At 41.3% G+C, this 16,986-nt stretch overlaps 1 protein-coding gene across 2 annotated transcripts in view; it reads right to left on the reverse strand.

Moving 5' to 3' along the window:
- Positions 1-487: 487 nt before the first annotated feature.
- antkmt (adenine nucleotide translocase lysine methyltransferase) overlaps positions 488-16,986 on the reverse strand; it is a 47,310-nt gene continuing 30,811 nt past the window's right edge. For both annotated transcript variants that reach the window (XM_010864989.3, XM_020051239.2), the window contains 5 exons: positions 15,114-15,276; positions 4,119-4,223; positions 3,644-3,784; positions 3,135-3,185; positions 488-1,112 (listed from right to left, as the gene is read on the reverse strand). In XM_010864989.3, coding sequence (XP_010863291.1) covers positions 912-1,112; positions 3,135-3,185; positions 3,644-3,784; positions 4,119-4,223; positions 15,114-15,275 — 660 coding nt within the window. In that variant the 5' untranslated portion in view covers position 15,276 and the 3' untranslated portion in view covers positions 488-911. The remainder of the gene's footprint in view (positions 1,113-3,134; positions 3,186-3,643; positions 3,785-4,118; positions 4,224-15,113; positions 15,277-16,986) is intronic.

Below are 16,986 nucleotides of genomic sequence, written 5' to 3' on the forward strand. Positions count from 1 at the left end.
CACATACAAAAAGGGGTGTGGTAAGTTGTTAGCCATCTGTCTTGTCAATGAAACACATTCCCTTTGTTCACATGTCCTGGGTTTCAAACAAGTCACATGTTGTCATCCCCCATCTGGTTAACTTTCTTAACCCTTGAGGGGGACCTTAAGCATCTGGACAAACAACAGAGACGCTAAAGGGTTATACAGATCATAATCTGATGGTGCCGGTCAAGGATGCCCCCCTAGGACAAATACCAAATCCCTCTCAGCATCTCTAACTAGTAACTCATTCATTCTCACATCCAAACAACGGGACTCAGTCCTTTAAACAGTAAGAATGCACCTCTTAATTTTGTTTTTAACTAAAACATTTTGGCCTTGATTAAAAGATGACTGGTCAGGAATTTGAAAGGAGAATTAGTACTCAATGTAGTAATTTTAATTACATTTTTCATGTTATATATTCTGTTAGAATGTAGAAACCAATTATAATGTACAAAATAAACACAATTTGTTTAATTTATTGCGCATATTATATTAAATCATAAATCAAATGTAAAAGTATAATTCTCATTTGGCACAATACAATAATAGGTTATTCTGCCACTATTAAATCATTCAGATCAGTAAGCACCACCTCAACACTTAAAAATGACCCAACGTGTAGTAAAATCCAAGCATCTTTCATGAACATACAGCACAATCAAGATTGTTGAATAGGATCAGGATTAGGACAGAGTTGCACAAGAAAATGATAATGCCCCATAAGGAAAGGGCACCTCTCTTTAAACATAAAAAACAGAATAGTGGTTTTCTGTCAGCTACTTTTGTTTAACCCATGTGTATGCAAATAATTTGACCCACTTCCTCCCACTGGTTCATCTGTCAGATAATCCTACTTAGACCAGACAGGTACTTGGTTCACCTATTCAAACTGGTGACTCTTCAGGCTCAGCTAGCAAATTACTTCCTGCTGGCCGCTTTTGGGCTAGCATGGTATAAGACCAGGCTCGGTCCACCCCATCCCCTTCAATCCTGCATGGAGTCCACTCAGTGAAGGGAAACCGACCAGCTACTACCATGGCATCATCCGGAAGCTCATTCTCCATTTTCTCTTGCAGCAAAGACAGCTGAAAAAACAGTTATTTCAATCCCGGTTTTTATATCTATCTATTAATTTATAGCTACAATGCTAGCAAGCAGATGTCATTCTTCTGGATGTGAGAAAACAAAAAGATGCAGACTGGGACTTTGGGACAAAAAAAGATAATTGTGAATTATGTGCATAAGTAGAATCACTACTGTACCTCAGTTAGGTACATTTCAAGTTTGAAATAGTGTGGTTTTAATGACATAAATCAGCATACCGATGACATAGTACAACATAGGTACTGATGGCACCATGCTCCAACTGGCTGAGCAAAAGGCTGGACCACTGTGACGATCCGTGCAGTGCACATACAGTGAGGGAAGAAGGTATTTGATCCCCTGCTGATTTTGTATGTTTGCCCACTGACAAAGAAATGATCAGTCTATAATGCTAATGGTTGCTTTATTTGAACAATGAGAGACAGAATAACAACCAAAAAATCCAGAAAAACGTATGTCAATTTTTTTTTAAATGTATTTGCATTTTAATAAGTGAAATAAGAATGTGACCCCACTGCAAAACAATCACAGAGGTCAGACGTTTCTTGTAGTTGGCCACCAGGTTTGCACACATCTCAGGAGGGATTTTGTCCCACTCCTCTTTGCAGATCTTATCCAAGTCATTAGGGTTTCGAGGCTGATGTTTGGCAACTTGAACCTTCAGCTCCCTCCACAGATTTTCTATAGGATTCAGGTCTGGAGACTGGCTAGGCCACTCCAGGACCTTAATGTGCTTCTTCTTGAGTCACTCCTTTGTTGCTGTGTCGTGTGTTTTGGGCTATTGTCATGCTGGAATACCCATCCACGACCCATTTCCAATGCCCTGGCAGAGGTTTGACGGTACATGGCCCATCCATCATCCGTTTAATGCGGTGAAGTTGTCCTGTCCCATTAGCAGAAGAACACTCCCAAAGCATAATGTTTCCACCTCCATGTTTGACGGTGAGGATGGTGTTCTTGGGGTCATAGGCAGCATTCTTCCTCCTCCAAACATGGCGAGTTGAGTTGATGCCGAAGAGCTGGATTATGGTCTCATCTGACCACAACAGTTTCACACAGTTTCCCCCTGAATCATTCAGATGTTCACTGGCAAACTTCAGATGGGCCTGTACGTGCTTTCTTGAGGGGGACATTGCGGGCGCTGCAGGTTTTCTGTTTTTTACGGCATAGTGTGTTACCAATTGTTTTCTTGGTGACTATGGTCCCAGCTGCCTTGAGATCATTGACAAGATACTCCTGTGTAGTTCTTGGCTGATTCCTCACCGTTCTCATGATCATTGCAACTCCACGAGATGAGATCTTGCATGGAGCCCCAGACTGAGGGAGATTGACAATTATTTTGTGTTTCTTCCATTTGCGAATAATCACACCAACTGTTTACACCTTCTCACCAAGCTGCTTGGCGATGGTCTTGTAGCCCATTCTAGCCTTGTGTAGGTAGGTCTACAGCCTTGTCCCTGACATCCTTGGACAACTCTTTGGTCTTGGCCATGGTGGATATTTTGGAATCTGATTGATTACTTCTGTGGACAGGTGTCTTTTATACAGGTTATAAACTGAGATTAGGAGCACTCCCTTTAAGAGTGTGCTCCTAATCATCGCTCGTTACCTGTATAAAAGACACCTGGGAGCCAGAAATCTTTCTGATTGAGAGGGGATCAAATACTTATTTCACTCATTAAAATGCAAATCAATTTAACATTTTGACATGTGTTTTTCTGGATTTGTTTGTTGTTATTCTGTCTCTCACTGTTCAAATAAACCTACCATAAAAGTTATGGACTGATCATTTATTTGTCAGTGGGCAAACATACAAAATCAGCACGGGATCAAATACTTTTTCCCTCACCGGATTTCTCATTTAAAGCAACAACCTTAGGTTGTAATCTAGCAGGCATTTTAGTTATTGGTTAGATGCTCTAATCACTAGACTACAAGCTGGGGAACATGCTACCTGCCTTCTCTATTAATGCATAATGTCTGCCAAATGTAAAAATACTTACCACGCTGGGAGCTAAAAACACAGTAACATTCTTACACTCAGTAAGGTCAACCTGCAATGAGAAATGCAAATATCATAATCCCAAAAAAATTATCACTTATTCAAACTACATGTATTTACATTTACTTTTCTGCAGCACAATAATTTTACAGCATAAACATGCCCTAATGGAATTTAACAGCAATACAAAAGAAGAAAACAAACAATTTACAGAAAACAGTATAGTCTGACCATAAGAAGTAATATGGACTGAACTCTGAGCCCTAATAATTATTACCCATGACCAAACAACTCATAACTCATGTAACACATGCTTCCATGGGCCTTTATGTACTCTGTGTCATTTTAATAGAATTGGATAGATATAAGCAACATGCTGAAAATGCTTATCCGAGGGCAAGACTGTGCTATTAGCTATTTTAACCTATCCAAACATCTCAGATCTCCTTAAATGAAAAAGCTAATGGCTGGTTTGGTGTTGGGAAAAAGTAGCATCTGTCTTTGTCACACCTTCCATAGGTCGTCCCTCTGATACGACACCTTCCCATAATCGCCTGCTCTCCATGCGTGAAAGTTGGCCAGAAGAACCAACCAGGGGTTGAGTTCGTATCCAACTGTTGGACCAAAGCCAAGTTTGTGTGCTTCCAGCACCTGAAAATAATATAAACATGAGATTAGTATAGACATGTTTCTCTTTCCCTTTCTCTTTTCGCTTTCCGATGCACACACACACTTCAAGATGTACAATCCTTTTGGGAACCTCGAAAATAATTGCCATTTACAGTCTGCTAACCTCAAACCCTTTTTTCACCACAAGGTACATTTTCCATGGTTTTACTATCCTTGCAGGGATTGTTGGTCCCCACCAACATTGCAGATATGCAAACTTCCTATTTTCCTTGCAGACAAAGCAATCTGATTGCAGTTTAAAATTCAGCAAAATCACATACATATTCCATAACTGCAGAAAAAGCCAAACACTTACAATCCTGCCATCACCAGAGCCCAAGTCCACAAGGTTTCCCTTTCGCCCACTCAGCAGTTTCATCACATTCTGCACTTGTATCCTGCTGGCGGGGAGATAGGGCACCTGCCAAAAAACAAGCAACTCAAATAGATTTTGAGAAATGTATTGCAACACTTTATTTAAAATGCCTATAGAAAAATACACTCATTGACTTCCTATGAGACAGTGTTAGGCCCTAATGTCAAATAATATTATAATGATTCTGATTAATTCAGTCAGTAAAATGGGCAATCCAAGATGCGTACATCTGTTTTAGGGATGTTTACACAAATGATTTACACTCACCTAAAGGATTATTAGGAACCATACCAATACTGTGTTTGACCCCTTTTCACCTTCAGAACTGCCTTAATTCTACGTGGCATTGAGTCAATAAGGTGCTGAAAGCATTCTTTAGAAATGTTGGCCCAAATTGATAGGATAGCATCTTGCAGTTGATGGAGATTTGTGGGATGCACATCCAGGGCACGAAGCTCCCGTTCCACCACATCCCAAAGATGCTCTATTGGGTTGAGATCTGGTGACTGTGGGGGCCATTTCAGTACAGTGAACTCATTGTCATGTTCAAGAAACCAATTTGAAATGATTCGAGCTTTGTGACATGGTGCGTTATCCCGCCTGGAAGTAGCCATCAGAGGATGAGTACATGGTAGTCATAAAGGGATGGACATGGTCAGAAACAATGCTCAGGTAGGCCGTGGCATTTAAACGATGCCCAATTGGCACTAAGGGGCCTAAAGTGTGCCAAAAAAACATCCCCCACACCATTACACCACCACCACCAGCCTGCACAGTGGTAACAAGGCATGATGGATCCATGTTCTCATTCTGTTTACGCCAAATTCTGACTCTACCATCTGAATGTCTCAACAGAAATCGAGACTCAAACAGGTGTAGTTAATACTTGTTGCTCCTAGATGCTTCCACTTCCACAATAATAGCACTTACAGTTGCTGGAATGGGCTACAGGACAATAGACAAGCAGTTTGGTGAGATGGCAACAACTGTTAGCGCAAATATTAGAAAATGGAAGAAGTTCAAGATGACGGTCAATCTCCCTCGGTCTGGGGCTCCATGCAAGATCTCACCTCGTGGGGCATCAATGATCACGAGGAAGGTGAGGGATCAGCCCAGAACTACACGGCAGGACCTGGTCAATGACCTGAAGAGAGCTGGGACCACAGTCTCAAAGAAAACCATTAGTAACAGGATTAAAATCCTGGAGCGCACACAAGGTCCCCCTGCTCAAGCCAGTGCATGTCCAGGCCCATCTGAAGTTTGCCAATGACCATCTGGATGATCCAGAGGAGGAATGGGAGAAGGTCATGTGGTCTGAAATTATTAAAATGTAGCTTTTTGGTCTAAACTCCACTTGCCGTGTTTGGAGGAAGAAGGATGAGTACAACCCCAAGAACACCATCCCAACCGTGAAGCATGGAGGTGGAAACTCACAGTTGAAGAGTACCTATGATAAAAATTATAGACTTCTACATGCTTTGTAAGTGGGAAAACCTGCAAAATCGACAGTGTATCAAATACTTGTTCTCCCCATTGTAAATACATTTAAACTCAGTTGTTCATAACTCCTGACAATCCTTGTAAAAATAGCCTCTCTTAGGTAAGTTATGATCACCAATTTATTTTAAGAATGTGAAATGTCAGAATAATAGTAGAGAGAATTATTGACTTCAGCTTTTATTGTATTTATCTCAATCCAAGTGGCTCAGAAGTTTACATACACTTAATTATCATTTGGTAGCATTGCCTTAAAATTGTTTGACTTAGATCAAACGTTTTGGGTAGCCTTCCATAAGCTTCCCACAATAAGTTTGGTGATTTTTGGCTCATTCCTCCTGACATAACTGGTGTACCTGAGTCAGGTTTGTAGGCCTCCTTCCTCGCACACAGCTTTACAGTTCTTCCCACAAATCTTCTATAGGATTGAGGCCAGGGCTGTGATGGCCACTTCAATACCTTGACTTTGTTGTCCTTAAGCCATTTTGTCACAACTGTGGAAGTATGCTTGGGGTCATTGTACAATTGGAATACTAATTTGTGACCTAGCTTCAACTTCCTGACTGATGTCTTGCGATGTTGCTTCAAAATATCCACATCATTTTCCTTACTCATGATGCCATTTATTTTGTGAGGTGCAATGGTGTTCTTTGGCTTGCAAGCTTCCCCCTTTTCCCTTTAAACATAAAAATAGTCATTATGGCCAAACAGTTAAATTTGTTTTCTCAGACCAAAGGACATTTCTCCAAAAAGTATGATCTTTGTCCACATGTGCAGTTGCAACCAGCAGTCTGGCTTTTTTATGGCAGTTTTGGAACAGTTGCTTCTTCCTCGCTGAGCGGACTTTCAGGTTACGTCAATGTAGGACTAATTTTACTGTGGATATAAAAACTCTACACACCCCTGTTAAAATGGTAGGTTTTTGTGAAGTAAAAGAACGAGACAAAGAAATCATGTCAGAACTTTTTCCAATTTAAATGTGACCTATAATGTGAATAATTAAATTGAAAAACAAACTGAAATCTTCGAGGGGGAAAAATAAAAACCTTACAATGACCTGGTCAGCAGTTGTTCTTCACTCAACTTTCCTTTTCAACTTTTTGGAATGGAAAGAAAAAGGTGTGGTGGTCTCTTAATTATTTCCAGAGCTTTATGCACATTCATCCTTTTCCCAGTGTTAGCTCAGTGACGCCTATCCATTCGTCTTAGACACAAATTGGCACAGGGATTTTCTTGTTGCAGTACAATTCTTTGTTGGCCTACATGCACATTAATGTTGTAGAAAGACTTCCTGTTCACATAATTACACAATCATTTACTGAAGGAGCTGTGATAGGAGTATGAGTGCCATCTATGCAGCCAATCACACCTGGAAACCCTAAAATATTAACTGATTAGTGCTTCCAGTCTCAAAGCTTCATACTAAATAAACTGATTACTGCTTAGACTGCTCTTGGGAGCACTAGAAAAGTGTACAGTAAACGTTTCAGTGCAAGATTCACATCTCTGACAGCCCGGCAGATGGTTGCCTGGGGAATATGTCATAGGAATGATATGAGGGCTGAGAATATTGTTAAATAAATCAGGTCCAGATCCACAAGGGGTCAAAGCCGGCCATTGTCTCCGCCAGATAGAATCTGTGCCCACCTCGATTTTGTTTCCCCTTAAACACTGTAAATGTTAAATAAATTAGATTTGTAATTTCATCCTGGAGCCCATCCTGAGATAAATGTTGATTGTGCAAAAAAATTGTAACGCTCAAACAGATATAATCATCAGGGAATGATAAAACATCCAAGCAGTGTCTGATCACCCTCTGAATATTTGTGCTTCAATATCAACTGGCCCTTCGAGAACAGGACACGCCATGTCTGGTACCTTCAGATGGCAGGTTTCAGTTAAATAGTAGGATAAACTCAGGGTTAGTAGAAAACATGCTAGTGAGCAGGTTGCTGAGTATGTTGCTGTAGTAATTGACTCTTTGAAACCATAAACCCAGAGTATCCATCAACTCTGAGTCAACAAACTCTAGATTTTCACTAAACCCACTTTCTTAAATACCCCCACTGTGTAGTCCTCAAACATATGCTCTCAACCATGGGCATACACTACCCATAGGAAAACTATGGGTAGTGTATGCCCATAAAAACAGTAGTTAGAACTGGGCAGACCACCCACTGTTTTTTGGATGTAGAAAACTAAGGGGTTCTTGAGGCAGGCAAAATCAGTTTAGGGGTTTTGGCGTATTTATTATTTGTTTCCTTAGGTCCAGCTAGGTCACTTTACCCTGAAACGGATTACTGTGTGTTTTATAATAAATGTTTTGTGTTTGATGGTAGTTTTGGCTGTCTGTAAATCCTGTCCTCAATGTTCCTTTTCACTGTTATAATTTGTATGTTTTATGTTACGAGTCTTGCTAACAACCACCCCTAGACTTTTAAGCCCATGGGATCATAACATAAATTTGGGGCTTGTCTGGGATCAGTCTTTACAGTCACCCATGCCACTCATGCAAATTGTTGTAGTGTCCAAAGTCAGTGTTGAACGCAGCTGTGAATGGTTTAGCACTTCTGGGTTTGGTAATTGTCGGCTCTTATATTGCAAGATTTGTTTGGTTTGTAGTTAAATATGTATACTTTTGATTTGAAGTCCTTTATGGACAAATGAAACGGCCCCCTATACAGCAAGAAGAGACCTTCTGTCTCCAGCCCCCTGATGTTCTAGTCTAGGTAAGGACAATAGAATGTAAATTACTGTAACCGGGTTAAGATTCCACACCTGTATGCAAGAACCTGAAAAGTAACCGCCCCTGTGGCGGGAGAATCAAAACCGATGTTCGATCTTGATTCGGGGCGAATATTTTGTGGAAGCTCGAGGGTTGAGCAAATATTTGACCGCTGCAGTGTATTTCATGTATTTTGACTTATCAATTCATATTAATAAATCTTTGTGCTAAATTTTCATTCGGAACGAAGCCTCGTCCTTCTTCAGAAATTCTGATACACGTAAAATTCAGTGTGAAACAAAGTAGGTGCCTCACAATGAAAGTCAAAAGTCACCGTCCATAGTTATGAACCATTCATTGTTTCCCTAAGAGATGACAAAGCATCTCAGCGTCCTGATCCTTCCAGATACTGTTGCTGCATAGTCATTTATACGTTCTGATGTGTTGCCCTTGTCCAGTGCTCGAAGTCCAGTGCACTTCTACATTTTACTCTTAAGCGTACCTGCACTTTTTCTTGCGTACCGCTACTTCTCACTTGCAGCCGGTACTCTACCATTGACAGAAACAGCGTCAGTGTCAGAGAGATTTGTAATGACCTAACGTAATGTTACATAAACTACACTACCCAGAGGGCAATACGTGACTTACTAAAGATCTTGACGAATCACGTAAAGGCAAACAGTCGGTTCACCCTATCAGGAGCTGTCTGATGGCTGCGGCTTCCGCCTGAGCGTAAACATATTTTTCACTGGTGAAATCCAAAACCTCGAAACTTAGAAAAACTGTGTCGAATTTGAAATTGTAAGTTATGTTAGCCTGGCTTCAGAAAGGCAATAAAAGAATGCGTGTGCCAGAGCCAGACGCGTCAACAGAGGTAACGTTAGTCCAACCAGAAACATCGGATACCGTTAGCGTTGATCTGAGCGGAACAGCTAACGTTAGCATTAATGAGGAATCTGCAGCTACCGACCCTAGGCACCGTTACCCTAGGCAATGACGTCAACAATAATGTGAGTAAAGTTAACGAAACACATGGATGGCCTGACTGTTGGTCAAGGGACCAAATGATGCATTTTTGCTGAACGAATAGCTGACTCGTTTTTAAAAATAACAAACGGCTTCAAAACATGTAGCAGCATCCCATCACTTGCTGCCCAGACAGATAAGGGAATGACGCTGTCGAGAGAATGGAGGGAATGTTTAATTCAAGCCTTCGGTACAGACAAGGCGAAGCAACAGCAGTCACTGCGTAGAACAATTAAAAGACCACAGAGATTCAAAAGCACACATTAAGGCAGCCGAAATAGCGGAGATGGCATCCCGTGATGAGATGTGCAGGCAAGTTCAATCTATGCACAGGGCTGAACACGAAATTACATCTCGAGTGTTCCGAACTGCATACAAAATTGGCAAGCACTGGCGTCCATTCAGAGACATGCAAATTGATATAATGTTGCAAGAGTTGAATGGAGTGAACATGGGCTGAGTTCTGCACTCCGACAAGACATGTGCCGACATTATTGACCATATTGCAACGGAGATGAGGAAAAAGATGATCGATGACATTGTAAACAAAAGAAAATTGTGCTTGTTGATCGACGAGTCTACGACGATCAGTGGGAAAACTGTGTTGGTTGTCTGTTTGCGTACAGCTATTGCTGATGCAGAACCTGACACGTTTTTTTTGACCTGCTGGAGTTGAAGGGGCCACAGCAAATGATATCACAGAGAGATTGTGTTTATGCCTGCACACACATGGATTCAATGACCAATTTTTGGGTGAGTGTTTTGTGGCCTTTGTATGTGATGGAGCATCCGTGATGCTTGGCAGAAAAGCAGGAGTGGCTACAAAACTTTGTGCCAGATTCCAGACTTGTTTGTGTGGCACTGTTTAAATCATCGCTTAGAATTGGCAGTCGGGGATGTTCTCAAGGAGGTCAGTGGTCTTAATCACTTTAAGATTTTTTTTGATAAGCTATATGCTTTATATCATGCCTCACCCAAAAACCAAAGAGAATTGCATCAACATGCACAGTGTGTTTGGCAGCGTCTCCATGTCGTAAATTGTTGTTGAACCAGAAAAATCTCTCTTTTTTTTTTCCACTGTAAAAATCTCAAATGTAATGATATGCACATGAAAGAGAGTACCGGCACCTTTTTCCCCCCACTTCAAGCACTGCCCTTGTCTGAAAATACATTACTCCAAAAAAAATTAAGGGAACACGTAATCATTACAGTCAGGGATGGAAATTAGCACCCGCCACCAGCCAAATGCGGGTGATTTTGTGTTGTTGCGGGTAAACTCACTTAACCTACCAGCCACCGTGGCGGGTAAATAAAAATAGCATACTGTTTCACCCGGACATTTTAGAGGCGGCGCACATAAAAAAAAATGTGGAGTTACATCGCAGGCGTTAAGAGGTCTGCTGAGAAAACATCTCAGGAGGAGCCAGTGGACAAAGAGGCGAAAATCAAAAAACTTTTTTTTAAAGAACGATGGAGAAAAGCAGACAATGGGGAGTCCCACGATTGGTAAGTTTACGACGAGACAAATCTGATAATGTACTGCTCTGTATGTCGTCAACACGCTTCAGAAGATGCCAAAACTAATAGTTTCAATGAGACTTGAGATTAAATAAACTGCTTAAGTATTGTAGATCTTGTAGTATTAATTTTCACGTGCAGTTACATATTGTTGGTTAAAAACAAGAAAGTGGCTGGTAAAAACATTGAGTGGCTGGTAGATTTTGAAATCCACCAGCCACAGTGGCCGGTGGACAAAAAATTTAATTTCCATCCCTGATCACAGTATAACACTAAGTGGGATATTCTTCAGGGATAACAATCTGTCCAGACAGGAAGCATAAGCGTTAGTGAATCAATGTCACCTGTTTTTGGTGTAAATGAAAGTGACAACAGGTGCACTAGAGAGGCAACAGCAAGACAACCCCCAAAAAGAGAAAAGGTTTTGCAGGTGGCAGCCACAGACAATTGCTCTCTCCTTATCCTTCCTGACTGATTCTTCTCTAATTTGCGTTTTGTTAGTATCCTTGTCACTGCTGGTAGCATGAGGCGGTACCTGCAGCCCATTCAGGTTGCAAAGGTAGTCCAGTTCTTCCAGGATAGCACATTCATACGTGCCGTTGCAAGAAGATTTGCGGTGTCTCCCAGTACAGTCTCAAGAGCATGGAGGAGTTACCAGGAGACGGGCTGGTACAGGAGGAGAGCTGGACAGGTCCGTAGAAAGGCATCAACACAGCAGTAGAACGAGTATCTGCTTTTTGTGAGAGGAGGAGCACTGGCAGAGCCCTACAAAATGTATGTATTGGTGCATCCAACGCTGGCAGGTAGCGCCACAGACTGTCCAGGAGCTCATTGATGCCCTGATCCAGGCCTGAGAGGATATCCCCCAGGACGCCATCTACTGTCTCATCAAGAGCATGCCCAGATGTTGTTGGGAGTGCATAAAGGCACATGGAGGTCATACACACTACTGAGTCACAATGGAAACCAAAATTCACGCAAGTTGGAATGACCTGTGATTTCAATTTTCAGTGTGAGTTTGACTCTAGCCCTGATTCTGTTGGTGATTTTGGTTTCCATTGACCATTGTTACCATATACCATTGTTGTTTTGTTCTCAACGAAATTTACAATGTACAGCAAAGATCTTTAATATATTTCCTGAATTGAGACCCGATGTGTGATTGAAGTGTTCCCTTAGGTTTTTTGAACAGTGTACATAATGTGGTTCCAGTGTATTAGATCAGGCTAGTGAAATGGGTTTTGTCCCAGTGCCACTGCACGTGAACATACACACTGAATTGGAGTACTATGTTTCCAGTAAAAGAGGGGACATTTATAATGGGTAACGCTATTGTCGAAGGAAAGGTGACACCTATATCCGTAACAATATTTTAACTTTTATTACACTTTTAAAACTTGAATAGGATTTGTCAATGGACCAGGCCATGGACCTTACTGTGGACCTTAACTGCACACAAATGATTCAGGTGTGTCATTACAAAGGGGGTAAATATGCAATTAATAATTTTCTGTTTTAGATTTTTGTAATTACAATTTATCAAATTTGATTTCATGTTGTAACACAAAGTATGGAAAAGTCCAACGGTGTGAATACTTTTCAGAAACACTAAACCATTCCCATCTCCTGCATTATATCAATGCTTGCTGCCCCTGTCACACCTGGTACCTGATGGATGTACTGGAAACTGACAATTGAGTGTAAACTCATAGATTGCAGACAGAATATAACTTATGATCCCATGAGCTGAGTTGAACTGTCATCAGAATCCAAAATACAATTTTCTTGTACTTCATGTTTTGTAAGAAATAGTATAGCCATGATAAAAGGTGAACTCCAGGCACATGATAATCCCATTAAAACTGCCAAACTCCTCAAAACCACACAGTTCTCAAACGGTGACTTTTCTCAAAGGGACCTCAGGTTGTCTCAGACATATGACCATGAACATACTCAAAATGAGGGTCCGGTGTGCATCATTTGGGAATGAGGATATACTGCTCTCTGTTTTAGTCCTATTATCAATGGTATGTTGTGGCCTAAACTGATCATACTTGTAACCCATTAAATGTTGCAAAACAACCTATTTTGATATAATTTGGTTTGTAAACATCTTTCACCACACAATCATTGATTCAACCACCAGGTTTTGGTGAAATACAATGAGTACATTGGATAGGTCATCATAACATTGTGCAATACTCTCCGTTTAGTCATTATAACAATCAGTTAGTCCAAAGAACAATGTTGACTTGTTTCAAAAACAAGTCTTTGAAGTGCTAAAGTTAATCTGTTACAGTTCATTTCACTGTTTTCACATTAGGCAAAGTCTTACTCTACACTACCCACCACAACTGACAAAATACATTTCTTAATTTCTATCCCATACTCAAATGTGTGATCAATGGAGATCTCTAGTACAATCATAGTTGCATATCATCTATTACTGCAACATGGCTTTGTTGTCTAACCAATTGTAACAAATACTATCACAAAGAAATTACAGAAATCTCATACTACACTAATTTGCATCAATTCTGGCTTTGGCATTTGGCCGTGTCTTTTCCAATATTTTTATTTTTTAAACATTGTGGAAAAAATATTTTGGCATGAATACACCCTTGACATTGGTTACCAATGATGTCATGAAATGGCTTATCCATGGGCTGAAGCAGGGAGACATGCTCATAGGGATGGCTGTCCTAGACCTTCCAATGCCATAATAACTAGGATATTATGGGGCCAGATTTAGGGCAGGAATCTGGGATTGGCCCAAAACCATTCCTGTTAGTTTAACCTAACATTATCACACACAATTTCATTGAGGAACTCAATGATGTCTGCAGCCCCAGCATTCTACCAAAAAAGGGGCTTATGTCATAGAACCCAGTCTTCAAATATGGCTGCACACATGGATATGTTTCCCCCACGTTGTCCAGGCACATGAACAGTTGCTCATTGGCCAATGACACTGTCAGGTTCTGGCCAGGTAGAAGCACGCTTCATCAACAAAAATATATTTGTGATGGTTCATAGCCACTCATTTTGTAGTTTTGATTGTGTTTCAGGGCTGATTTATTCCTCTGTCTTGCAGTCTATCCTGCTCCATGTTGAAAGACAATGCTAATGTTCACATGGTTTATTTTGGTTACTAGTTGAGGTGACTAATATGAATGGCAATCATGTCCTGTATTTGACAGGATTGTATTGTACGTAGTCAATTAATTGGTCTTTTGTGGTTCACACTACCAACACCTAGGTTGTGGGTTTTGGATCTCACTGAGGTCACACAGAAATCAATAGCCTTAGGATGGTGATTCTGTACTTTCAATCTCCACATAGTAGACAAAACAGTGTAAAATATGTACAGTGTATTCACCAAGTGGTTGAGTGATGATGAATTAGGAACAATGAGCATAGTGATAGTAAAAGGTATTTTAACAATAGAGAAGAATAATTGACTTTGTATGAACATAATGTATTTCAATGGGTAACATGTCTTTCTAGATGTTTTTTGTACTCAAGGTCAGATGTGCTTCGAGTTTTGAAAAAAGTATTTTTTGGTGATCTGTTGTACTAAAAGTGGTTGTCACACATTTTGTCTTCTAAACCAACAATTGGTTGGCCAGAGGTACTTCTTAGCTGGGATTTCAAAAAAGATTTCCAATGGATAATCTTGTGACAGGAGTGGCACTTACAAACAATAATATTGCTATCATCCACACCTTGTTCTATACATTTCAGAGTGGTAACATTTCTCCAGCTCCACCATGCTGCGGTTCACCGAATGTTAGTTTATGAACAGCAGCTTGGGCCTTATCAAAAATCTTCCAAATGCATGAAAGTTCACACAGTCAAACCTGTATCAGTATTAAATAATTTTAAGATAGGAGTGGAAGAACTTGTGCAGTGATAAACATCCCCACACATCAAAACTGACATTAAAGATAAGTAATAAAATACATACAACACTTTTGCTCAAATTTTTTCATATAGTCTGCTGAATGTTCAAGATCACCTTTAATTTAGATTTAAAAATAAATAAATGTGCTAATGACTCTGACATCACAGTTATAGTATGGATAAAGCCTGAATTGGAATGTGAAACTAATCAGCTAACTTCATAAAAGCCGTTGTAGATGTAGCTTGCTATGTAGTACCGGTCGTACCTGTAACCTCAGAGGTACCTTTCGAAAACCTGGCATCAGGAGTCCTGCCCACATGGTATAGACAGCTAACCCAGAGCCAGCAGCTATCTGGGCAATTCCCCAAACGCCTAGATTTTTCTCCTTAAATTCTGCAAGGAACTCTTCTGGACTGTCATCTTCCATCCTTAAAAAAAAAACAGACATTTTGTGTAATGCTACTGTGGCACAGCCAATAGAAATGGAAGTACATTTTTTACCATGAAGTTATCAAAAGTCCTTTACTTCCTCTTGCTTTTTCAAAATTTCATCAAAATTCACCAATTCATCATTCATATTAAGTAAATAACAGGAAAAAGTATAATGCATTTGGTAGCAGAAATTTGTGAAAAAAAATCAGATATTTCCTTTTTTTGTTTTCAAATTGGGCATTGAATAACATAAAACAAATAATGACCACACATTGGTCCCTGTATCATTGGTTCATTCATTCATAATCAGAAACAGGACAGATCCATGTATGGTTTGTTTAAATGTCCTTTTTAAGCAGTCAGGATAGTGACCAATGTCAGTTTTTCTCTTCAGTGTGTCTTCTCTCACCCTCCATCCTCTCACAACACAGCTGGCTGTCGGCTGGAACAAGTCTACCAAAAAGCATTCTGTCAGCTGTCTTAACTGAGTCTGTATTTGTTTCTGTCTGCACAGCTGTGGCTTAGTGTTAATTCTTGAGTAAACTCTATATTTGTATACAAATAGTCAGTCATAGAACCTCTTAATAGACTTAATAGACCGGGAAAGTCTATGCCAGGGTTCTGGAGAGGAGAATACGGTCGATAGTTGAACCTCGGATTCAGGAGGAACAGTGTGGTTTTCGTCCAGGCCGTGGAACACTGGACCAGCTCTATACCCTCTACAGGGTGATGGAGGGTTCATGGGAGTTTGCCCAACCAGTCCACATGTGTTTTGTGGATTTGGAGAAGGCATTCGACTGTGTCCCTCGCGGCATCCTGTGGAGAGTGCTTCGGGAATATGGGGTCCTGGGTCCTTTGCTAAGGGCTGTCAGGTCCCTGTACGACCGAAGCAGGAGCTTGGTCCGCATTGCCGGCAGTAAGTCAGACTTGTTCCCTGTGCATGTTGGACTCCGGCAGGGCTGCCCTTTGTCACCGGTTCTGTTCGTAATTTTTATGGACAGAATTTCTAGGCGCAGCCAGGGGCCGGAGGGTGTCAGGTTTGGGGACCACACGATTTCGTCTCTGCTCTTTGCGGATGATGTTGTTGTGTTGGCCCCTTCAAGCCAGGACCTTCAGCATGCACTTGGACGGTTTGCAGCCGAGTGTGAAGCGGTGGGGATGAAAATCAGTACCTCCAAATCCGAGGCCATGGTTCTCAGTCGGAAAAGGGTGGCTTGCCCACTTCAGGTTGGTGGAGAGTGCCTGCCTCAAGTGGAGGAGTTTAAGTATCTAGGGGTCCTGTTCACGAGTGAGGGAAGGATGGAACGGGAGATTGACAGACGGATCGGTGCAGCTTCTGCAGTAATGCGGTCGATGTATCGGTCTGTCGTGGTGAAGAAAGAGCTGAGCCGCAAGGCAAAGCTCTCGATTTACCGGTCAATCTACATTCCTACTCTCACCTATGGACATGAGCTTTGGGTCATGACCGAAAGGACAAGATCCCGGATACAGGCGGCCGAAATGGGTGGCTGGGTGATCCCTTAGAGATGAGAAGCTCGGTCACCCGGGAGGAGCTCAGAGTAGAGCCGCTGCTCCTCCACATCGAGAGGGGTCAGCTGAGGTGGCTTGGGCATCTTTTTCGGATGCCTCCGGAACGCCTTCCTGGGAAGGTGTTCCGGTCCCGTCCCACCGGGAAGAGACCCCGGGGAAGACCTAGGACACGCTGG

Source organism: Esox lucius, chromosome 11 (assembly GCF_011004845.1).
Source record: "Esox lucius isolate fEsoLuc1 chromosome 11, fEsoLuc1.pri, whole genome shotgun sequence".
In the NCBI taxonomy this organism is placed as follows: Eukaryota; Metazoa; Chordata; class Actinopteri; order Esociformes; family Esocidae; genus Esox; species Esox lucius.